This window comes from Benincasa hispida, chromosome 7 (assembly GCF_027475165.1).
Source record: "Benincasa hispida cultivar pf3 chromosome 7, pf3_genome.v1.1, whole genome shotgun sequence".
In the NCBI taxonomy this organism is placed as follows: domain Eukaryota; kingdom Viridiplantae; phylum Streptophyta; class Magnoliopsida; order Cucurbitales; family Cucurbitaceae; genus Benincasa; species Benincasa hispida.
Window position 1 is genome coordinate 40,767,502 of NC_143484.1, and position 26,015 is coordinate 40,793,516.

Sequence of the window (26,015 nt, forward strand, 5' to 3'; positions counted from 1 at the left end):
CAATCCTCACCCATGCAAATCTAAGTAGAATCCCGAATAAACAAGAGTTCATATTTAGCTCAGGATTAAGATCAAGTTACCTAGGTTATCATTTTGAAATAGTCAGTCTTAAACAGTAGACAATGTTATAAAGTAAGAGTGACTTATTTCTTGGTCCGGTCTCATACAAACTTTTTACACAAACGCCTCCATTAACATATCTTCACATGAACGATTCAGGATCACGTCATTTGTACTAAATTCAAAATGGACCACATTTGATAATATTTCCAAAATAAGGTACCCAATCTTATCCGTATACTGTAGACCATTTAGACTATTTACACGAACTTGATCCACTTTTATTTCTGTACATAAAGTCTAAGTACTCAGGTAATAGTCAAGGATCTTAGTTTATTGGATTTAGGTTCTTTCTAAAACGAAATGAATAATTCATACATTCAATAATAACTTTATTGAATAAACCTCAACAACATCTTCATCTACAATAGAATAAGTTTATTGTTTATAAACCATTAGTTTTTTTTTTTTTTTTTTTTTTGACATAAAACCCAACCTTGAGTTTAATTTTTTATTTTAAAAATAAGTGGGATTTAAATTTTGACAAAAATTTCCTCCCATGTTTTCATAACCACGTGTGAATTAAAAAAAAAGGTAAAAGACAATTATTTTAATTTAGAAAAATTGAAAGCTCACCTAACTTTAATTAAGAGAATAATTATCTTTCTTACACAAGCGACGCGTTGGAATTTCATAAAACGGGTGTACTAATTAAAGTTAAATCCTTGTATTAAATTTGATTTTGTTGTTGTCGACTCGTCGTCAAATTACTTCCATTTAATTAACTAATTAAGATTCAACTTTTTTTAAAAAAATTAATTAAAAAGGCAATTGTTACCACTAATATTTCTTTATTCATTTTAAGTTTTACTTTATTGATGTAAATTTCCATATATTTTTTCTCTAATGTTTTTTTAAAAAAATATCTTTGACCGACATAGAGGCTTTTATATTGACATTGTAATTAATGTGGAGTCAAATGACTTCTATTTTAATAATATCTAATTATAATAGGATAAAAGACCTAGTTGAATATAATTCAATTGGTTGATCTATGAATTGAAAAATTCATTTGACATAGGAAAAAATGGACACAAATAAAGTTACTAACATAACAAATGAATAGTATAATAGAAAGTATCAATAAAATTTTACCTTGATTAGGTGGATTACCGATAAAATAAAATATGATGACAAAATCACATAAATTTTTCATGGTCGAAATGAACATAGTATTACTATCTCAGGAATAAAGTAGAAAATAAAGAAATTTTTATCAATAAAAAAATATCAAACTATTTACAGAAATAGTAAAAAATATTGATAGACACTGATAAAATTCTATCAATCTCTATCAATAATAGACTTGTACCAGTTTTTATAATGATAGTACTAATGATAGACTTCTATTAGTTTCTATCACAGATAGACATGGATAGACTTCAATCAATCCTTATCAATGATATGCTTCTATAAGTTTCTATCACTAATAGACACTGATAGATTCCTTTAGTGTCTATCAGTGGTAGACTTGTATTAATCATTACAAGAAAATGAGTTTATTGCAACAATTTGTTTTGCAGTGGTTTGACAAGTGCTGCAAAAGTTTTTACAATGGCATCGATTTTTAGCAACACATAACTAAATTATGCTATTTTGGTAACATTTTTTTCCCCATTTTTGTTCGTAATGTTGTATAAAGTAATATTGCAATGTTGTTATACATATAAATTGTTGTAGGGCTTGTTATGCATACTTTGTTTTATTTAACAATATAAACTATTTGATTTATTGGGAATTATTTAAGTGAATGTTTTAACATTTTTATCATCAATGTTGTAATATAATATTTTATTTTAATTTGTTAGTAGGATAAAAAAACAGTCGTCAAGATATACAATGTTGTGTTCGAAGGAGTCACTTGAACTTATTTCGAACTTGAAGACTTGTTGGTGATAAAGTAATTTAATCAGTAGTTTATTTTTATTTTCTTAATGATGTTGGACATATTTTGTACAAATTTGATAATACATTTTGTTAATATTGAATAATATCTCATTAGTTTGTCTTGAAATTTTAATTATTTTACTTTATGACTTGTGGTTTTACTCATTTTTGTTATCAATGTTAAAAGAAAAGATTTTAGTAACTACATTGATCATTTTTTAATTGTATAGTTTTAAATGGCTACAAACATCGATAAATAAATACTTAAAATAATTAATAAAAGTGCGACAAATGTTAGTTTGAATTATATTGCAATATAATTTATAAGAATGGTTGTAATCAATGTAATATATATAACAATTAGTAAGTGTTGTGAAATATTAGACAAAATTGTTGCAAAAGATCTTTTAAAAGTGTTGTAATTGCTTGCACCATTTTTTATCTTGTCACAATATGTAGCTTTCAACTTTTTTATAACCACGGAAAATGTTGCTATAAATTGAAATGAATGTTGTTATAAACCATAAAAAATGTTGTTAGATATTACAACAATTTATAAATTTGATTCCAGTGGTTTAAAAAATCGTTGCAATAGACCTGTCAACACTATCTTTACCAGAGGTTATAATATCGTTGCTATAGATGTTGCAGTGGTTTTAATTCACTGCAATAGGCTAAAAATCGTTGCAATAGACCTATATTCTTATAGTGAGTTCTTATAATTAATAGACGTTAATAGATTTCTATCAATGTTTATCACAACTATCTAAAAGCAACAAAATTTTCAATAATAATGTCTAGTATATGTATCATAAACTATCTAAAATTAAAAAACTACAACAACTAGCAACAACAAAATGATTATCTATTAATAGACAAATTGATAGTAGTCTATCACTGATAGATAATAATAGAAAACTATCATTGTCTATCATTGGTATTCCATTGTTTATGATTATCATTCTAATTACAATTTTGGAACTAGCAACAAAACTACCAAAAACAACTGTCACTTGGTCTATAATTTGGCCTTCTATTGTCTATTATTGTCATTCTAATTAACATTTTTGAACTAGCAGCAAAAGTATAAATAGAGAAGGAGAAGAGGAGGAGGAAGAAGTCGGAAGATGGAGAATGAGAAAATAATTAAATTTTGCTATTATGTAAATATTTTTTCTAATTTTTCTATTTTAAAAAATCTCTCTAGAAAATAATTGAGAAATTTAAAGAATACGACCAAATTAACAAAAACGAAAATTTACGTGAAAAAACTTCAAAATTAAAGAAAAATCACGATGTACCAAAAAGAAATTTACTACAGTAAAAAATGGTTAGAATGACACAAATGAAAGTGCTTTAAAAACATCTCCGACTTCATGAGGAGTACCTAGCCAATTATCACAAGTTATATTCACCTTGGTACTATTAAAGTATTTTTTTGGTTCTTCCAAAAAGTCATAAGATATAATGTAATATTCCACTAAAAAAGAAAGAAAAAAAAAAAAGAATCGCTCAATAGTTCTAAAACGTAATTGTACCAATGCATCGAATATCAACAAAAATATATAGTCAACTACACAAACATATTAATCGTTTAAGTACAAAATTCTCTTTGGAAGAGATTCACATATATACGTTGTTAATGTTTTAATTTAACTTCCAAAGTCTTATCCAAACCCTAAAATTTTGTGGATCTTCGACTGAAATATCGTCAACATTTATAAATCGAAAGATTCGAGATCAATGTTGATGATTAATCGATATCTCAGACATCTTTTTATAAATTTTTCACAACATAAAACACAACAAATGATTATCTATATATTAATCTGAAGATGTCTACAAATATTAAGAATACGTTTTATAACTTACTTTTGAAGTAAAACAACAATCAATTATTAATTTAATTATTTTTTATAAATTTCTTTATGCCAATTGTTAGAATGTCTTGAATCTGTTGTCTGGTACTTCGAATGACCAAATACAGGAGCAACGCCTTCGAAACTTAAGTGATTTACGTATTTACCATATTTACATTATTTACGTTTATGATCTTAAGGTTTAGAGAAATGTGTTATAAAAACTCTTGAAACCTTAACGACGCCATTCATATTGTAATTTTGTATTATTATTCTCTCTAATAAAATTATTCTCCCTTTGTTCCGTTGACGTAACTAACACACAGTTAATAAACGGTGTAAATCCGTGTGTTGATTCTCTACTTATATGTTTTTTTTTTTTGTATTATTTATTTGTCAATCTCATAACACGCCCCATTAATATATTTGTGAAATCAACATTTTGATATTGAAATTGATATCGATATTTTAATTCTTGTATATCCGAAAAATGTAGATCTGATTTTAGGTTAAAATTAATTAAGAAAAAGTTAAATAGGTGAATATAATAAAAGAATATAATTAAGAAGAAAACAAAACAATGGCAATAGTGGAAACAGGACGCAGAAACAAAGGTACATTCGATTGCGACACTTCCACCCACAGTATTCCCCCCACCATCAACTTTTTCTTTTTCTTCTTCTTCTTTTTATTATTTTATTTCTTTTATTTCATTTTTTTAAAAAAAAATATTTTTATCACCATTTATATTTATTTATTTATTTCTTTTAATATTCCTTCTCTCAGCTCAAAGACCTCCCATAGACCCTACCTAAATGTTTCATTATCTTAGGGTTTGTTTTTTCTCTCTCTCCAACCCCATGCATGGCCAAACCATATTAATTTAAACCAACAAAAAAATTATGAAACTTCAAGATTAAGAAATTAGAGGTAAGAGAGAGAAAGAGAGAACAAAAAAAGTAAAAAAAAAAAAAAAAAAAAAAAAGAAGAAAAGAAGAAAAGAAACCCTACTTCCTTTATCTCTTTTCTATCTTCTTTCTTTCTTTCTCTCATTTCTGAGCAAGTCTCTCCCATTGATGTGATTCTCCACCATCAACAAACTTTTGCTCAAAAGAGAAAGCTCTTCACAAGAATTATAACAATACTATGGTTTTTCCTTCTCTCCCTTCTTATTTGGATCCTCCTAACTGGCAACCAGTAAGTTGTTGAATTCGAACCTACAACTTATAAAGAGAGAACAACAAAAAGAAAGCTTTGTTTTTGCTTAATTCTTTAGCTTCCTTCTTCTCCAAAAAAGTTCATTTTTATCGGAAAATATTCTGACCCTTTTTCGATCTCTTCTTGAATATACTCGATATTTCATCTTTCTTTGCGAATTTTTTGATTTTGTGTTTTTTTTTCTACTTGACGAATCACCAGACGGGAGGAAATGATACTGCAGAGGATTCTGGTCAGGTTTTACTACCTCCGCCACCTGGTGGTGGGGGAGGAGGTGATGGTGGTGGTGTTGGAGGTGGTACTGGGTCGATTAGGCCGGTTTCAATGACCGATCGAGCTCGTTTGGCGAAGATTCCGCATCCAGAGGCTGGCTTGAAATGCCCTAGATGTGAATCTACAAATACCAAATTTTGTTACTTCAATAATTATAATCTTTCTCAGCCTCGCCACTTTTGTAAGACTTGTCGACGGTATTGGACACGTGGTGGTGCACTGAGGAATGTTCCGGTGGGCGGTGGCTGTCGGAGGAACAAGAGGACCAAATCCCGGAATCGGTCGAAGTCTCCGGCGGCCGGTGAACGTCAATTATTAGGTGGATCAACTAATTCTACTGCTGGGGTTTCACTTTCAACCCAACCCCATTTGCCCTTTTTGTCTTCTTTACATAATTTCTCTAATTACGGCCTCAATTTGGGGATAATTCCGCCGCAAACTCCGCCAACAAGCGGTGGCTCCACCACCGGAGGATTGGATGTTCATGAATTTCAAGGTGACCATTGGAGATTACAACAAGTACCACAACAATTCCCTCTCTTGGCTAATGATCAACAACCTAATTTGCTTTACACATTCGAGCCACCCGAAGGCGCCATGGCTCGGTATAATCTCGGCGGGTTCTCGAGATTAGGGATTGAAAACGACATTGGAATGACGATGGAGGCCGGGGCAATGAAGGTTGAGGAGAGTAAAGGGATGAACTTGGGGAAGAATTTTCAGTTTTGGGTCGGTGGCGGTGGTGGAAGCGACGTTAATGCATGGAGTGGCAGCAGTGGCGGCGGCGATCTTCATGGCTTCTCCTCATCCTCCGCCAGCCACTTATTGAGATAGTAATTTTTCTCAATCCTTTTGAACTTCTCTTTTTGTTATTAAAATGTTCACTAGGAAAAAGAAAAAAAAAAAAAAAAAAAGAAAGAATTGAAACCAATCATATCATATTAAAGGTTTTCAATGCTGAACTGTGACTAAAAGAGAGCAAAGAAAGTGATGATCAAAATAGAAAAAAAAATGATGGACCTGTCTAGGGTTTCAGGCTTTATCTAAGGGTTTTTTTCTTTTTTTTTTTCTTTTTAATTTTAATTTTAGAATTTTGGATGGTGCATGGTTGATTAATCACTATAGGGTTTCTCTTATATATGTATATCATTGGGAAGGTAGTCTTTTGTAAGTTTAGGGGGTGACAATATATATATATATTTACAAAGATGACCTATATATATAAATTATTATGTTTAATGTTATAACATTAGTGTTATGGTTATTGTACTTGAATTTCTTGTTTAGATTTTATGCTTGACATTATTCAATGGGGTATTGTGAACACACAACTGCTTGAATTACTTGTTTTGGGACTCTTTGAGTTATTGCAATATACTTTAGATCCTATCGATGAGTAAAAACTTCATATTGTGATGTTTTTTACTTAAAATTTGAGAGTTTAAAAGCTCATATGCTATTTGACTGTGATATACAGTTAGTTAACCTTTTCCATTTAGACATTCACTGGGTAAATTATTGTATATAACTTAAGATATAAGTATAAGTATTAGATCGAAGATAATTCAATTGGTTAATTAAAGGCATATGTTCTCGACCACGAGGTTGGAGAGAAGATTATATCAAATCTTCGATTTTAACTGTCGTGTTGAACTAAAAAAAGAGGGAGAAATGATATAATATTGAATAAAGTGTATTATCTATTTAGATATTCTATATTAGAGATATTGTATTCTAGAGATTATGGGAAGAGTGTTTCTTATACAAATAGCAAGAATGAGTATGAATTAAAAGGTCTTGGATTATGTGCCCATACTTAGATTCCTTTGCTTTATATAGTGAAACTTTCTTTCTGATTATCTGTTAAAAAGCCCTAAATAGGAGAGCACATATTGAAACTAATTTTGTAATTTTATTTATTTTTTTTTTTTTGGGCTCTCATGAGTAAAGTTTGTATTTTTTTTCCAAATATTTTGAGTTGAAAATTTGAATGGCAGACCTTTTGACTAAAGGTAGATGCTTAAATCAATGAATATTTTCTCAAACATGTTTCATAAAATTTTATATATTTATGTTAGGAAGATTTTATTTATTTAGGTCATATTTGATAACTATTAAATTTTCTAAAACTATGTTTTTTTTCAAAAGAAAAAATTGTGTTTTTTTTTCATGATCTCCTCGGGCAGTTTTTGTTATTTTAAGGAAATACTTAAATTCTTATTCAACTTATAAAAAATAAAAAACATTATTTTCTTTTAAAAATTAAAATTTTGAATTTTGAAAATACTTGTAAAAGATAAATAAGAAAAAAAAATTTAATGACAAAATTACTGATGATATTTTCAAATATAATAAAATATCATAATTAGTGATAAATATTGATAGACATCTATCAATATCTATTAGTGTCTATCAGTGTTTATCAGTGATAGATAATAGTAATCTATCAGTGTCTATCACTGATAAACCGTGACATTTTATTATATTTGTAAATAGTTTGGTCCAATTTTTCTATATTTAAAAACGGTCCATAAAAAGCTTATAGGTAGATATAACATTTAGCGTTCAATTTTAAAACTACAAAATAGTTATCCAACATATCCTAAGTTATAAAAAACCTATGAAGTACATGAATCTAAGTTAAATAGAGACGTGTGATTTAATTTATGAAATTCTTTAGACGTAAATTATCTCTTTTCTTCCTTCTTCGAAGAAGATGGTAGAGATTCTTTTCATTTACTCGATTGGTTCCCCTTTGTCATCTGTGAGGATATTTGTGTATCGGACTCAAACAAAACAAATAATGTATCAATCTCTCTCTCTCCTTTTTTTTTTTTTTTTTTAACATCCACACTAACTTTTGATGTAAATCAGTCACAAAATTTCAAAATTTTAAACTTATTGATTTGAATAATCTAAATATAGATCACACTAGCTTTATTTACCTATATTGAAAATAGTGAATGATGGTATATTATTGATCATCTTTTAAGACTTTATTTTCAGTTTGAAACCCTAGAGAGGGAAAAGGGAGGGAGGAGAGAGTTTAATGATGAAAGTTAGTTACTTTGAAGAGGAAAAAAAAGTACTTACACTCTTGGGTAGTTTTGAAATATGTGGGAAAAAAGAACAGAGAAATGATTATGAAATTATAAGAAATTTGACCAATAAAAAGCAAAAACAGAAGAGAAAATCAATATAATGGAGAGAATTTTTTGTATTTATGTTATTGCTTTTAAGGTGAAGAGGGAAAAAAAAGAAAAAGGCAACAAATTTCCACTCAAAACCATGCAGAGAGTACTGAAGTTGAAGTGGGAGTCTTTTGATTGGATTTTTTTTTTTAATATAAAATTATTACAAATTATTTTTTTTTTAAAAAAAATGTAAAATCACTGAGCTCTCCACATGGTCAAAGCTGACTAAAAAAGCAAAAAAATTCCTCGGATTCTGTCTGATCCTTTGTCTTGTTTTTTGTCACTCTCTTTACCTTTCTTCTTTTTTCCATATAAAATCAACCATAATACAAGGCTTTTGACTATGGCTTTGCTACATAATTTTTATATCTAGTAAGTAATGATAATTTAGGGGTAAATATTCCTTTGAAACTTTGAGAAATTAAAAGAAAAAAGAGATAAGGACACACAAAGTTAACAAACATATATATTGGTTTCCAAAAGACTTGAAATTAAAAGCTAATTGTATCCTATTGTCTTTAATCTTTAGGAAATATTGCAATTTGGGTCATTAACGTTATAGAGTTCTTTACTTTATCATTAATGTGTTCGATGATCGTTTAGATCCCGTTTGATAACCATTTCGTTTTTTGTTTTGATTTTTGAAAATTAAGTCTATTTCCTTCCTATTTTACAATGATTTGCATCTTTCTTAAGTATAATGGTTGAATTCTTAGCCAAATTCCAAAAGCAAAAATAACTTTTTAAAAGCTATTTTTTGTTTTCTTCAAAATTTGACTTGGTTTTTTAAACATTGATAAAAAGTAGATAACAAAAGAAGAAATTTGGAGGTGGAAGTAGTGTCTATAGGCTTAATTTTTAAAAATAAAACCAAAAAACAAAATGGTTATCAAACGAAACCTTAATTATTATTTTATTAACATATTTTAGATATATAGATTTTAGACGTGTTGTTGATGTTAAATGATGCAGGATATGCAAATTGTTGATTAACAAAATCTATCTCTTACATGTGACACATGTAAATTTTGATAATATAAACAGTAGTTTAACGACATATTGTTTTATAAACAAAAAATCTAACATAATTTTTTTTTCTATCGTTAAATACTTTAAATATGATATTAGATGAAAATTTGAACGGTGTCGTGTGACGATGTGGTGTAGTGACTAGGACACTTAATTAGATTAAGGTCTAAAAGAACGATATTCTGACATACATTTCGACTTTCTGCCGATAAAATTCTGATGATTTTTCCTATTCTAAAGAGAAATTCTAGTTTTTTTTTTTATAAAAGTTCAAGTTTTGAATATTACATAAGTCGTAATATCATCCATGAATATCATTTTTCTAATTTGTTTCTCATATATGTCCCTTAATGAAGTACCATTTTTCTAAAAGAAAAGACAATATTAAAACTTTTGGAAGAATTAGAAGTATTTTTTAAATAAACGATAGAAACTAGAAGTATTTTTGTATGGGAGTTATTTTTCCTCTTTAAAAAAAAATGAGAATATATAATAGCTTCAACATATACATACAAACTGACACTATAACTTTTACATGTGTCATCAAATCATGATTTAAAAAAAACAACAAAAAGACCATTTTGAAAACATAACTTAGTGATCTCTCTCTATCATATTATACAATGTAATTAGTGAAGAATGTGGAGGGAAAAGAAGTGAAGAAGCAAAGAAAGAAGAGATGAATGAGAGTGAGAGGTAAATTAAGGAGAGAAAGGGTAGGGAATTTTGTGAAAAGTGAAAGTAATATATATGGCAGCTTTCACTTTTTTTTCCTTATGCCATTCCCTTTATGCACTATTTAATTCTCTCACTCACCAAAATCAACATGTTGTTTTCCTTCTATTATATTCTATCAGCTAATTATAAAGTTAATAGTTTATAGCAATTTCCAACTTTTTGAAGTTCTAAATTTTTACAAGGTCACTATACATTGAAAGTTATACTTCTAATAGGTTCTTGTAATTTAAAAAGTTTTCAATTTTGTACTTTTTACGATTTTTTCATGATAAAATGTTAAAATCGATGTTAAAATAGGACCGTGAAGCTTGAAAACAGTGGAAAAGAGGGTTGAGTTAAAAAAGTGGATGCAAAAAAAAATGAAATATAGATTATAAAACATGCCCAAAGCCTTTAATCCAAACGTAAGTTTGGAATTACAACCCATTATAAATTCATTATATTCTAGCCTCCAAACACGCCCAACAGTCATCATGTCTTGTAAACATTCAGTTGATAGAGTTATTAATGACAACTTGACTTATTTGATATATAAAATTGATTTTTTTAAAAAAAATATATCTCATCTACTAGACACATAACCTTGAAAGTTTAAAAACTAAACTTGTAATCTAACCAAACATTATTTTTAAATAAAATTTAGCTATAAATTACTTAAACATCGAATTTCTCGATCTAAAATTGTCGATGAATAGTCAATCCAAACATAGTTGATCACAAGCGAATAAACAAAACTTCATCAATGACGAATTAAATGAATCTCCATTGCTCCCAAACCAACTATGAGATGCTTGGTACTTGGCACAACAGCCTCAAAGTTCATTGTGATAGCTAATCAAGCACTTGGAAGCTAAGCACCCCACAAAGCGCTGTAGGGTTTGAGTTATTTTGAGTCATTTATTCAAAAATTTATATTTAACAAAAATAAAATAAAAGGTCAATTTCTTAAAAATTTATTTTCTTCCTCAACCATCAAATTAAATTTGAAATTCATATACGAAAAGTTATATATTTTAAAAACTTAAAAAATTAATTTTAAGTCAACTTAAATATAGTTCCACCGAACATATGATACATGAATCTCAATCAAGAGGTTAAAAGTTTAAATCTTTCCATATTATTAAATTTAAAAAAATAATTTATAATAACAATAATAGATCCGAATTAAGTTTAAGAGGAACATATTCATAAATATTTTCATTACAAGAAAAATTATCTTGAATAATTAATAATAAGTATGAATTGCTTATGCTCGAAAAAAATTTAATTCAAGCGAACCTATGAAAATCAACTCTGCTTTACAAATATATTTAGAAATTAATTGCAATAAATTTTAGTTAGTTCAATTTGGACTAAAAGAAACACATATATCTTTGGGGTAAAATTCAAAAGCAAGAAATGAAGTAAATAAAGAATAAAAAACTCCTCAAACTAAACTATATTCATCCCCTTGGAGTACTATATAGTTTTACCTGTCACAAGCATGCACAAAAAAAGTTTGGAAAAAAGAAACAAAAGCCACCTTTGAATACAAAAAAAAATGTGTGAAAATAATTATTTCAATAGGTGAAAAATGTGTGATTTGTACCATGGTATTCCAAATTATTTAGGAGGATACTTATCGTCTTATAACCATTTTAGTTGAATAGTAGTGAAAAATGTTAGAAACAATAAAATAAGTCGAACAAAATAAAAAATTTTAAAATTATTTTTTTAATAAAAAGGAGTGAGAAAGTAACTTTAGAAAGATAGAGTGAGAGAAGAATTAGAAGAAGAGAATCAAAATGAGAATATTAAAATTTAGAAATATGTTAAAGAGAGAATATTAATTAGAGAAAAAGAAAAAGGGAGTAGGAAGAATGAAATGATAATGTTAGACATAGAGTTAAAAAAGGAGGGATAGGTTAGGCTAGCTACAACTAATTAGAGAAATAATAAGAAAAATCATAGAGAAAATTTAGAGAGATGCACTAAAACAGAAAGATAAATTTTAGAGATAGATAGATACCACTACAAGAAAAAGGAGTTCTCCCGACGCCTAAATAGAACGTCGGGAGTTAGGGTGTCAGGAGTTCCCCGACGCTAGGCGTTGCCCATCGGGAGAGGGGTCTGGTTTAAACCAGACCCCTTCTTCTTCCCCATTCCCCCATTTTTTTCCCCATTTTCATAAAACCCTAACCCCATCTCCCCCTTCCCCTAACCGGTGCCGCCAAGCTATTTCTTCCTCTCCCTCTCAATTTTTTCCCTCCTTCTCCCATTTTCCTCATTTTCTTCACCATTCTCCCTCTCTCTCCCCATTTTCCCATCCTTTTATACCTTACCTTCCATTTTCTCCATTTTTCCAATCCCATTTTTCCCACCTTATTTTTCTCCCATTTCTCCCTTTAGTGTTTTTCCACCAACTCCTTTCCCTCCCTCTCCCATTTTTCATCCATTTTTCCTCCGCCGCCACACCCCCAATCAACTGCCCGCCGCCTCCGTCGTCTCTTTGCAGGTAATCTTTTCATTTTATTTTATCTTGTATATTTATTTAAATCATTATTTCACATTTTTTTGTACAAATCATGCCCATTAACAATATTGTATTCGCTTTTGTTAATTCTCTGAAATTGTTATACAAATCATGCCCATTAAAATGTGTTTCAATATTGTATTCGCTTTTGTTAATTCTCTGAAATTGTTATACAAATCATGTCCATTAAAATCATGCCCATTAAAATCATGCCCATTAAAATCTTCTCTGAATTTTTTTTGTACAAATCATGCCCATTAATATCTCGTCGATTTTGCAGAATATATTTGTTTTACAATTTTTTGAAATTGTTGAGAGTAATTTTATAACGAACATGTCATATGATGTTGATTATTTGGAACCCAAGTATGCATGATTTAACATTTCGAAGATGTTGAATAGATGAAAGACCTATATTAATCTAAAAAATATAAAATAAATCTTTAAACCTCCAATTTGATACTTAACACATTTAATATTTTAAAAAAGTTTAAAGAATCTACTAGACATAAAACTAAATTTTGTGTCTAATAGAAAATTGAACTTCAAATTTTGTGTCCAATAGGCTTGTAAATTTTAGAAAATATTGAATAGATGAAAGACCTATATTAGACACAAAATTGAAAGCTTGGAGATGTATTAAATAAAATATTTGAAAGTTGTTAAGACAATTTAAACGGTCTAAGGACCTATGTGTTTATTTTGCCTTAAAAAATGAAAATTATGGAACTCAATGCTTAATAATACTTTGTACTTTGTCCTCTAATCCAAGTTATTGTTTTGGATTACAAGTTGGTCAGAAAATATTTATTTTTAAGGATGAATAAAGAATGGATTAAACTAAGGAATAAGTTATTAGTGGAGTATAGAAAGGAGTATCACAGTTCTTAGATATGACAAGATTTCATGTTAATGATTCTGGATGAATAAGATGTCCATGCAAGAATTGTATGAATTCAATTTGGGAAAAGATAGATATTGTGAAACGACATCTATTAACATATGGAATATCTCCCTCATATTGTGAATTTTGGGGATGAATTTGATGTTCGGGAGGTTCCATGTTTTTCGTGGGGGTGGGTAGAGTTTCATTACACCCGTCTTGTCCTTCAAATTGGCTATCTTGTGTATTTATGAATGTTTTCATTGTTTAATGTGTGGTGGTGGTGGGGAGGGTGTGTTGAGATAGACCATTCTGGGGACGAATTTGAGTTTTATGTGTGTTAATCATTGTTTACTCGTTTTGTATGTTTTTGATATTCGGTAGGTTCCATGTTTGTCATGGGGGTGGGTAGAGTTTCATTACACCTATCTGTCCTTAAACTTGGCTATTTTGTGTATTTATGAATGTTTACGAAGTTTAATGTGTTGTGGTGGGGGGTTGAGATAAACCATTTTGGGGACGAATTTGAGTTTTATGTGTGTTGGTCATTGTTTACTCGTTTTGTGTGTTTTTGATGTTCAGGAGATTTCATGTTTGTCGTGGGAGTGGGTAAAGTTTTATTACATTCGTCTTGTCCTTGAACTTGGCTATTTTGTATATTTATGAATGTTTACGAAGTTAAAATGTGTTGTGGTAGGGGGGAGGGGGTTGAGATAAACCATTTTGAGGACAAATTTGAGTTTTATGTGTGTTGGTCATTGTTTACTCGTTTTGTGTGTCTTTGATGTTCGGAAGGTTCCATGTTTGTCGTGGGGGGTGAGTAGAGTTTCATTACACTCGTCTTGTCCTTCAAATTGGCTATCTTGTGTATTTATGAATGTTTATGAAGTTTAATGTGTTGGGGGGGAGGGTGAGATAAACCATTTTGAGGACGAATTTGAGTTTTATGCGTGTTGGTCATTGTTTACTCGTTTTGTATGCTTTTTATGTTCAGAAGGTTCCATGTTCGGGGGTGGGGGGCTTTGAGATAAACCATTATGGGGACGAATTTGAGTTTTATGTGTATTGGTCATTGTTTACTCGTTTTGTGTGTTTTTGATATTCGAGAGGTTCCAATTTGTCGTGGGGGGTGGGTAGAGTTTCATTACACCCGTCTTGTCCTTGAACTTGGTTATTTTGTGTATTTATGAATGTTTACGAAGTTTAATGTGTTGTGAGGGGTTGGGTTGGTGGGGACGAATTTGAGTTTTATGTGTGTTGGTCATTGTTTACTCGTTTTGTATGTTTTTGATGTTCGGGAGGTTCCATGTTTGTCATGGGGGGTGGGTAGAGTTTCATTACACCCGTCTTGTCCTTGAACTTGGCTATCTTGTGTATTTATGAATGTTTACGAAGTTTAATGTGTTGTGGTGGGTGGGGGGGGGGGGGGAGGGGGGGGGGGGGGGGGAATTGAGATAAACCATTTTAGGGATAAATTTGAGTTTTATGTGTGTTGGTCATTCTTGAGCCGCTTTGTATGTTTTTGATATTCGGGAGGTTCCATGTTTTTCGTCGGGGATGGGTAATGTGTTGTGTTAGTAGGGGAGGGGGGAGGGGAGGGGATTGAGATAAACCATTTTGGAGACAAATTTGAGTTTTATGTGTGTTGGTCATTCTTGAGGCGTTTTGTGTGTTTTTGATGTTCGGGAGGTTACATGTTTGTCGTGGAGGGTGGGTAGAGTTTTATTACCACCGGTATTGAAGTTTGAACGTGTTGTGGATATTTATCGATATAACATTTCAATATTTTTGTTTTATTGTAGAATGTTGTTCGGAGATGAGCTAGGACAATTGTTAAAGATGTTGTGTTCGGAACGTGTTCTAGATGTTGTTTTGATTTTACTTCTTTTATGTATTTGTGATATGAATGTTTATCAACTTCGTTTGGATATTGTAATTTCTAATATCGACTTTGTTTGGATATTGTAATTTTTTATTTACTTGTTATAATATGGACTTCATTTTCGTTTTTTAATTATGTGAATCTTTATTTGGTTTAATATGTTTTACAGGTTTTCAGATCAAATTTTAAAAAATTACAAACGATATATTAAATTTTAATACTCTCCACGCATATAGGATCTCCTGACGCACTTTAAAACCGCGTCTGGAGTTATGGTAGATCTCCCGATGTACAAACGACGTCGGGGGTTATGGGGGAACTCCCAACGCACATGTCGACGCCGTTTAAATGTGCGTCAGGAGATCCTCTCCTGACGGATTTCTCCCAACCAAACTCTCGACGATCGTTTATTCGTCGGGAGAGGCTCTCCCGACGAAATGTGACATCGGGAGAAGTCACATTTCTCTTAGTGTACATTAGAGAAACTTTAGATAGAAAAAGGAAAAATATATATTAGAAGAGAAATTGAAATAAAAGTAATACACAAAAAGAAATTTAAAGGAAGCAAAAAGAAAAAAAAAAAAAAAAAAGTAACTTCAGAAAATTACCATTCTAGTTCTCATGTTTTGAAGAATAGGTGCAATTAGATCTGAGAGGTTTGAGCCCCAAGTAGAGTTGAATGGAATGGATTATTATAGTTGATCACTCAGGCTCGTTTGGTAACCTTTTGGTTTTTTGTTTTGTTTTTGAAAATTAGGTATATTCTATCCACATTTATAGTGATTGAATTCTAAGCCAAATTCCAAATTCCAAAAATAATTTTTTTAAAGATACTTTTTTAGTTCTTAAAATTTGGCTTATTTTTAAATCATTGGTGAAAAGTAGATAATAAAGAAAGAAATTTGGAGGTGGAAGTAGTGTCCACAAGTTTAATTTTTTTTTTTTTTTAGTATGTCAATGTACATAGAAATATGTTAACATAATTTTGAATAGTTTTCTAGGGTAAAGTTCAAGAAAATAGTGGTTTTCAAACTAGTGACAAAAACGGGGTAGATGGAAAAGAATTTTAAAAAATATGTGTGAATGGAAGTTATTGACAAAAATAAGATAATTTTTGGGAAGGATAATCGTGTACCCGGTACACAATTAACTTTTAATCCAATCAACATCAAGTCAGCACCATGTTATAGTATCAGGTTAGAGCTGGTGGACTGGTCAAAGGCATACTCGTGGATTGAGTCCACGATTTGCCTTTGTTTTTTGTTTTTTGTCTTTGACTTTTTTTTTTAATTTTAATTATCAAATTTCATCATTACTAAACTTAATTATATATTTAATTTGTAATGAAAACTTAATTAGTTTGCACCCATATTAAAAATAAAAATTTGACTTGACTAAGTAGTACATCTCTATAAAAAATAAAAATAATAATAATAAAAAAAGAAGATCTCATGGATATGGTAGAGTCTTATTTAGAAAAAGAGAAAATAGTTTTTTAATTTCAAAATAGAAGTTTACATGAAGTTCAAAGACGACCCTCTTAATGCTTACCCCACAGTGGTTGTTTTCGTGTGTCTTTAAATTAACTTCACCTTGTTGCCATTGTCATCTATGATGAATACGTCTTCAATTAGTGTCAGCAACATTGAGTCATCTTGTTTGTTAAATAATACTTTCTACGTTAACCAATGTTTGGTCACACATTGAACTCAACGTAAATATTGTTGTACATCTTATATAAAATTATTTTGTACGATGAAAAAATAATATTAAATAATATTCATACTATATATTTGGGAAATGTAAGATTATAAATCTCTTACCATGCATTAATAGTAAGCGCAGTCAGATGTGATAAATCGCCTCGTAATTGAGTCACCAGGAAAAATAATCATCTGATATAGCTGGTCCATTTTTTATTTCTCCCTGTGCACAACGATCATGACGCACACGCCAATAGGATATATATTCTGCATGAATTCGACGTCAGTATTGGTTGTGCTTACCTTCAATCTGGTATAGTGCTGGGAGTGTATAACACAACGAAGGTACCATTTGTTGCAGATCGAACTGTCTCAACACACAATCTGGATGATGCCACTCTACTATATAGAAGCATATAAAAGAGCTAATGGTCAACCAGATGTATTGACCATCACGACAGTAATCAAGTAATGATGATCAAATATCTTGTGTGTATGATGTCCAATTAATCTGACAAAAAAATAATTATTATTATACACCCAAAAGGTTTCAAATATTCATTTATATATACATTTGTTACTTGATTGTGCATCAATCTGTCAAATATTTGTTGGTATAATAGTAACATATTTGTGACTGTTTAGAGCCAATTAATACACCACTTTATCTAAAATTATAAAAAAAATACAATTAATTTATATTATTACATAAAATGATAATGGAATAAATATATAAATGAAAAAATATTTGGCACTGAGTGGACGATGACCTAGGGTCCTATAACTAGACTTGTGGTGCTACAATTTTAAATACATCATAAGCCCATACCTGTAGTAGTATCAGTGATCCCGCTATTTCCAACGCTTGTGTATTAGTAACCCGACAAAGTTCTCTATAAAGTCATGCAAGACAGGCACCACCCCATGAGTACATACCAGCATGTTCAAAATTAGACAGTAGAGGGAGAAACATAAGATGTACCAGAGAATTTGACTTATCAGCGAACAAAAATCCTCCAATAAGTTGCATAATGTATGCTCATGCATATCTACGTACGCTGATGTCGTCGACATCAGGAGGAAATTCTAGAAAAATTGGGACGCTAACCACGGGATACTTAATCTTGAGCCTTTCAGATCATTTGGTAGAACGCACAAGAGCTCATCACAAACAGTTTTCCAATCATATTGTAATGAACCTGCCAAAGGTTCTCCGTCCACTCGTAACCCAAACTGAATAGCAACATCCTGTAAAGTAATTGTACATTCCCCACAAGACAAGTGAAAATGTGTGGGTTTCTAGTCTCCAACGCTCTACTAAAGCAGTAATGAGGTGTCAATCAAGTTGGATAAATCCAATTTGTGCAACCCCAAGAAAACCAACTTGTTGAACGTGAGGAGTAATGCATGGATCAAATGGGATAGTATGTTGTGCAGATTTCTCCTCTCTCCGGCAACCCAAAACTATGGTAGAAGAACGATCCCATATCGATTATGAACAACAGGTATTTCTTTGATATAGTTGCATATGATTAGAAGGACCGGACTCCATTACCTAAGAAGTTCAAATTACATTACATAACAAAGGATAAAGTTCAACAATATAGTAGTTATGTCCATAACAAAAAAAATATATAAAAAAAATTCATTACATAACAAAATCTATTTCATAAAAAATATAATTACATAAAAAATAAAAAAAACATAGAAAATGGATTACATAACGAAGTCATCAATGGCTCGAAGAGGAAGCACTTAATGTACGTTGTGGACAAGTACGCTTGTTATGTCTTTCTCCTTTGCAAATTGTACCTTGAACTTTTTGGCTAATCTCTCTCCAATCCATTTCATTATGAATGAGCATACTTTTTGGGCAACTCTGTTCTCTTAATAAGTCTACATTTGGATGAACTTCTGTAAATGATGATTATGACCAATAATCTAGATGTTGTATTGAATGGAAACGACCTTCATAGCATCGCTTGAAATGAGACAATTTCTAGTATTCATCAATAGGAGGTATGTATATGTCAAACACATGTAAATTACAAACTACAATTACATGAGAGCATGAAATCTTTTTGTTAATAATTATTAAAATAACATCATTTAAAACAAAAAAACCAGTTTTCTATTTTCATTTAAATATAAAATAAGATACAACCATTAAATTACAAAATAATACTTCCTGAAATTAAAGTATATATATAAAAATGTAATTTCAAAAAATATGAAAATGTTCAACTTTAACCTTCTTTTGTAGCTTTTTTAGCATAATTATAAAAATGAAATATAAAAGAAGTCTATTGAGAAGTCTATTCAGATTTTTAACTTAAATTAAAGTATACAAAATGTAGTGATAAAAAAAATTGAAAAAGTTCCAACTTTTGCTTTCTCAAATTAAATTGTAAGTAGAAAAAAAAAACTCAAATTTGACATTTTTTCTAGTTGTAGTAATATTTCCCAAAAAAAAAAAAAAAATTCAACATGACCCTTTTTTTAGCTTTAGTAAATATATAGAAAATGAAGTATAAAAAAATGGAATCAAAGTACTCTCTTAAACTAAAGCATTAAAAAATGTAATTATATAAAAAAAAAGGTTTCAACTTTGATTTTTTAAAGTTTTAGTATAGTTATAAAAGATTAATCATAAAAAAATTAATTAAATTCATTTCTTAAATTTAAATATAAAAAATGTAATTAAAAAAATCAACTTTGACCTTTTTTTTTGTAATAGTGTAGTTATAAAAAATGAAGTATATAAAAAAAGTAATCCAATTCTTTTTTTTTTAAAAAAAAAAAGTAAAATATAAAAAAATATAATTATATAAACACTGAAAAAGTTTCAAACTTGATCTTTTCTAATTTAGTATAGTTATAAAAAAATGAAGCATAAAAAAAATTAATCAACTTCCCTTCTTAAATTAAAGTACAAGAATGTAATTACAAAAAAATAAAAAATAGTAGAAAAAAATCTAAACATAGACTAAAATAGTTACACCCAAATACATACTATTATAACTAGACTAAAAATAGTTGGTCTCAAGGCCGAAACATAAGATATTATAACCTGAGTTAAAATAGTCTACACTCTAAATACATAATATTATAATAACCACAAACAATAATAATCAACTTTATGTTTCAAACCGCCTCTGACTTCCTAAAATATAACCTTCTAGTCTTTGAGTTTTTAAGAATAATTTTAAAAGGTTTCTTATTTTAAATGATGATATGATATATTAAATTAGAAAAACAATTAAAAAATTGAAAGAGAGAGAATAGATAATTTTATAAAAATTTAAAATGTCATATTTTTATTTAAAATAATAAAAGAATTACTTTAGGGACTTTTGAACATATTCTTAAAATCTTGGGATTTTAAGAATCCAATGACTAAACGCACTTAGGAATTGAGTATATTCTTGAGAACCAAAAAGGATTTTTTTTAAAAAAAAAAATTAAGTAAAAGAAATCAAAGGATATATGTGTTAGAGAGGATAAAATTAATCAGAGAAAGGAATAGAAAAATTAAAAGGAAACTTTAGAGAAAACTTCTGGAAAAAAATATTAAAATTTTAGCAAATGAAGTATTAGTAAGGAAAAAAATTTTCAGGGTATTTTTTTTTAATAATATTGTTTTTTAATTATTATTAGTATATAATAAGTTTGAAACTTATTACCGAAATCTTGTTGTCGGATAAAATTAGAAAGAATGGAAATTTCTTGATAAATATACGTCAAAAAGGGAAACAAAAGTATTAAAAGGAAATTAAACATATTTTATCTCCATTTCTCACAATGATTTGCATCCTTTCTAAGTACAAGGGTTGAATTCTTAGCTAAATTCAAAAAATAAACACAAATTTTTAAAAGCTACTTTTTATAGTTTTCACATTTTGGTTAGTATTTTAAACCTTGATAAAAAGTAGATAATAAATGAAGAAATTTGGAGGTAGAAGTAGTGTCTATAGGTTTACTTTTCAAAAATAAAAAACCAGAAACGATCGAAATGGTTACCAAACGAGGCCATGACTTTTAAAAACTTGTTTTTTTTTTTTGAATTTTGACTAAAAATTCAATCATTGTACTTGTTGATGTCAAATTTTGGACAGGGAAAATACACCTGACCTTCGTGTGATACCAATGGTGAATTTGTTTGAAGAGGAGAATAACGTGGTCTACAAAAGATAAAACTTGCACACCAATGTGGTGCTTGCCATACATACTCCGATGCTTTAATTAGAGAGTAAAAGAGTGGAAACTACAGAGTTTCAGAGTAAGACTCAAGTTATCTCATATGAAGTTATAATGATGTATTTATAGTGACCTAGGTTGGTCCTTAAGATTTTGGAGTCGCCTTAGGATAATTAGATGACTTACCAAGTTTGGACTAGAAAATGCGCAGGACATGTCAAAATGGACCTAGGGCGATGCTTTGGACTAGAAAATGTGTAGGACATGCCACTTTCGTTATTTTTGCTAGGGTCAGCCGAGGCCGAGGCCAAACATGTCAATTTGGGCTTTGACCGGTCTAACCCTCTTCCCCAGGTCAATTTTGGGCCTAGGATGCTTTTTTTTTGGCCCAAACTTTGTTATCTTCTTATTTTATATAAATTATACTTTTCGATCCAAAATCACCCATAACATTAACTTGCATCCATGTTGGGTCTAAAGTTTCACTACTTAGCATTACGAGCTAAACATTCTAGGTGCGACTTGAGAGTATTATTTTTCTAACTTGCATTGCTTCAATGACCCTTCTGGTTGGCTCTCAACAAGGCCAAGCTTCTCATCGATATCCATATGAGGTACCACAGATTGACCCATCAAAACCTATAAAAATTGATATTGGGAACTTATTTAAATCTCGTTAGAAAGATGAAAATTGATTTCTTTAAGAATATAAACACCTTCTTGGGAAAGATGAAAATCAATTTATAAGAGATGAGGTAATAAGCAAGTAGCAATCTTGTTAGAAAGATGAAAATAGCAACATCTATTCTGATTTAACATAAAAATTACAAAACATATTTAAATTGAAGATGTATTTTGATGAAATTGGAAAAAGAGGATGTTTAGAATAACTTTAGAAATATATATATATATCTATATATATATTAAAATGAAACAGTTTTTTCTATATGCACCTTTAAAAAATTATGATGTAAAGTGTGTTTAGTATTAGCTTACCAATTGTGACAATCAAAATGGGTTTTTCTTAAAGGAAAAAATTAATATAAAAAGTAGTTAAAAAAATTAGATTAATTAAAACAATATTAAGAAACACTTGAAATTGAAATTATAAAAAAAATTGAGAACTTTAAAATGTTTAACGCAAAATTCTCGAAATATATTCTTGTGTTTGGTTTTAAAGTATCAGTATGACTTTTTTACTATTAATATTTGTTTTGAATGATTAAATATATATTTAATAATAATTTTAACAATTTCAAATTCAATCTTAAACGGAGATTTTTAAGATTATAAAGAAGAATCCCATAAAAAACTAAATCCTCAATTCTAACACAAAAGAATCAAATAAAAACCAAACAGGGACATAAAGGATCAAAATTGTAATGTTAGATAATATATATATAATTAAGCAAAGATTTGGGGAGTAATATTTTAATGTGGAATACGAAAACAAAAATAGTAAAGGGAGCAAAAGGCAATTTAAGAAAAATGACAAGAAAGCCGGAAAGTGGTGTGGCCTAAGAGGCACAACGGACGCGTTCTTGTGGATCCAGTCTGGGTCGAACTTTCTTCAAGATCCAACGGCCCACATTCAATCTCACTTCCCTCTTCCATTCCGTCTTCTCCGTTTCCTCCTTTATATGCTTCTTTCTTTCTCTCTCTCTTTCCCTCGCTTTCTTTCTCTCCTTCAATCAATCCTCTCATTGCATTGCCAAAAGGTTCAATTCTCACTCTCTACATTCATTTCCCTTTGATTTCTTCTTTATCTCTTGCTTCCTTTGTTCATTCATATCTGTTTTGTTTGTTTGTTGTGCATCTTGATAGTTTTGTTTTGTTTGATGTTTGAATGAATGAAAGAAATGGGAAGAGGAATGGCAATGTGGGGGATCTTTATTTCTGTTTTTGGACGTGAGGATGCCTGTGTTTTTAGATTTAGATTTGATTTGATTGATCGTACATGGGTAATCATACCTTTTGGGGTTTGTTTGAATCGAAGGATCACATTGATTTCTTGATCGTTTTCTTTTTTCTTTTTGTTAATTTTGTATAATGAATCGTCTAGTGGATCATTTCTCCATTGCTCCTCTTGAAAATCTTTAAGAATTGCATTGTGTATATTTAAGCCTCTATAGAATTTATGGCGTCTGTTTGAGTGAGGATTGACAAAAGATCCACGGGAGGAAGAAGTTTTCTTTCATGAGGCCTGGTTTTATTCAGCTGTTTCTTTTTGTTGCAATTTATAGGGACAGGGGTATCTTTTAGTATAACCAATTAGATAACTCAATTTGGTTAATTAAGTAGATACGTGTAGGAGTTGGCAGCTTTGAGTGTATAATAATGTTTTCATGACCTTGGCAGTGCATGTTTGAAAGTGATTTTAAAATTATTTAAATCACTTTTCTCATGTTTAAAATAAACATGTCTTTAATCACTTAAAATTAATTTAATATTTAATTTTACCCTTTTAAATGTAATTTTCATATCATCAAAATGTTGGTTTTAAATCATTAAAAGCGAGTTTCATAGTGATTTTAACCATTTTGGAATCACTCTCAACCATTTTGGAATCACTCTCAAACATATCTGTAATATAGCGTCGTGCAAGACTAGTCGAGGTGTATGTGAGCTAGCTTGTTGAGAAGTGTATGCCCTTGGAAGAAGCAAAGGATGTATTTGATATTTAACTTGCATTTTCTTCTAGCAGGCTTAGAAAATGGCAGATTCTGAGGATATTCAGCCTCTCGTATGTGATAATGGAACGGGAATGGTTAAGGTACTGAGTTGATACATTTCTTAACACATTATCTGCAATCATTCTTTAATTTGTTGTGAACTCAATTTTCATCTAAGATGAAATGGTGTCTTTTGTGTTACTCTCTAGGCTGGGTTTGCTGGAGATGATGCTCCAAGAGCTGTGTTTCCTAGTATTGTGGGTCGTCCTCGCCACACAGGTGTGATGGTTGGGATGGGTCAGAAAGATGCTTATGTAGGTGATGAGGCTCAATCCAAACGTGGTATTTTGACTTTGAAATACCCAATTGAGCATGGTATTGTTAGCAATTGGGACGACATGGAAAAGATTTGGCATCATACTTTTTATAATGAACTTCGTGTTGCACCTGAGGAGCACCCGGTTCTCCTAACAGAAGCTCCACTTAACCCAAAGGCCAATCGTGAGAAGATGACACAAATCATGTTTGAGACTTTCAATACTCCAGCCATGTATGTTGCCATTCAAGCCGTTCTGTCCTTGTATGCAAGTGGTCGTACAACTGGTAAGAAGTATCCATTTGAGTCATTTTATTTAGCTTATGGGATGCTAGTGCTATCATGTAACTTTAATTGGTGACAGTGTTCATGTGATCTCATTTGAACAGGGAGAATGGCAATAGTTTGAATAATCCAAGTTCTATGTTTGTAATTTGTAGAGCATGTGGTCTTGGCCTAATAGGTTCTCTGTGTTTGTTCATTAAGGTATTGTGTTGGACTCTGGTGATGGTGTCAGTCATACTGTTCCTATATACGAAGGGTATGCCCTCCCACACGCCATCCTTCGTCTTGACCTGGCAGGCCGTGATCTCACAGATAACCTGATGAAAATCCTCACTGAGCGTGGATACTCTTTTACCACAACTGCTGAGCGTGAAATTGTGAGAGATATGAAAGAAAAGCTGGCATATATCGCCCTTGATTATGAACAGGAGATGGAAACATCCAAGAGCAGCTCATCCGTTGAAAAGAGCTACGAATTGCCTGATGGACAGGTGATTACCATCGGTGCAGAGAGATTCAGATGTCCCGAAGTTCTTTTCCAACCCTCCATGATCGGGATGGAAGCAGCAGGCATTCATGAGACTACATACAACTCTATCATGAAGTGTGATGTGGATATCAGGAAGGACCTGTATGGCAACATTGTCCTATCCGGTGGTTCGACCATGTTCCCGGGCATTGCTGATAGAATGAACAAGGAAATCTCTGCCCTGGCCCCTAGCAGCATGAAGATAAAGGTAGTGGCACCACCGGAGAGAAAGTACAGTGTCTGGATCGGAGGATCCATCTTGGCATCCCTTAGCACCTTCCAACAGGTTGGTTTTCTTATACTCAATGCCAACAATTTACAAGCCAACTTACCGATTACTAGTAGATTTATAACTTTGATTGACCTCTTTTGGACTGCAGATGTGGATTGCCAAAGCGGAATACGATGAATCTGGACCATCGATTGTGCACAGGAAATGCTTCTAAAGGAAGAAGAATAGGAAGAAGATTCATTGGTGGAAGAGAAGAGCAAAAATGGTGTGTTCTGAAATGGAATCAAAACTTGTTTAAAGCTCCTCTCTTTGGCTTTAGCTTTGTTTATTCCTTCTGTTATTCAAATTTTGAGATGGCCTGGATTTTACTTGATAAAAGGGTTCAAATTCTTTCAATAATATTCTGTTATTGAAAATTTTTTCACAATCTGTCATATTCTTTCTTATTATTTTCCCTCAAGATTTATCTCTAAATCTGTCAAGGGA

The 26,015-nt window shown here is 30.5% G+C and overlaps 2 protein-coding genes and 1 long non-coding RNA gene across 3 annotated transcripts; all 3 read left to right on the plus strand.

The window, feature by feature from the left end:
* The first annotated feature begins 4,783 nt into the window (after positions 1-4,783).
* OBP3 (OBF-binding protein 3) lies at positions 4,784-6,601 on the plus strand. The gene has a single exon (XM_090315707.1). The coding sequence runs from the start codon at positions 5,409-5,411 to the stop codon at positions 6,189-6,191; it is 783 nt and encodes a 260-aa protein (XP_090171833.1). The 5' UTR covers positions 4,784-5,408; the 3' UTR covers positions 6,192-6,601.
* Positions 6,602-12,235: 5,634 nt separating this feature from the next.
* LOC150035163 (uncharacterized) lies at positions 12,236-15,731 on the plus strand. The gene is made up of 2 exons (XR_016530906.1): positions 12,236-12,812; positions 15,516-15,731. It is a non-coding gene; the product is annotated as an uncharacterized LOC150035163 (long non-coding RNA).
* A 7,361-nt stretch (positions 15,732-23,092) lies between these two features.
* Positions 23,093-25,950, plus strand: LOC120082211 (actin-97-like). The gene is made up of 5 exons (XM_039037488.2): positions 23,093-23,213; positions 24,200-24,268; positions 24,377-24,770; positions 24,970-25,583; positions 25,678-25,950. The coding sequence occupies exons 2-5, from the start codon at positions 24,209-24,211 to the stop codon at positions 25,741-25,743; spliced, it is 1,134 nt and encodes a 377-aa protein (XP_038893416.1). The 5' UTR covers positions 23,093-23,213; positions 24,200-24,208; the 3' UTR covers positions 25,744-25,950.
* Positions 25,951-26,015: the final 65 nt, after the last annotated feature.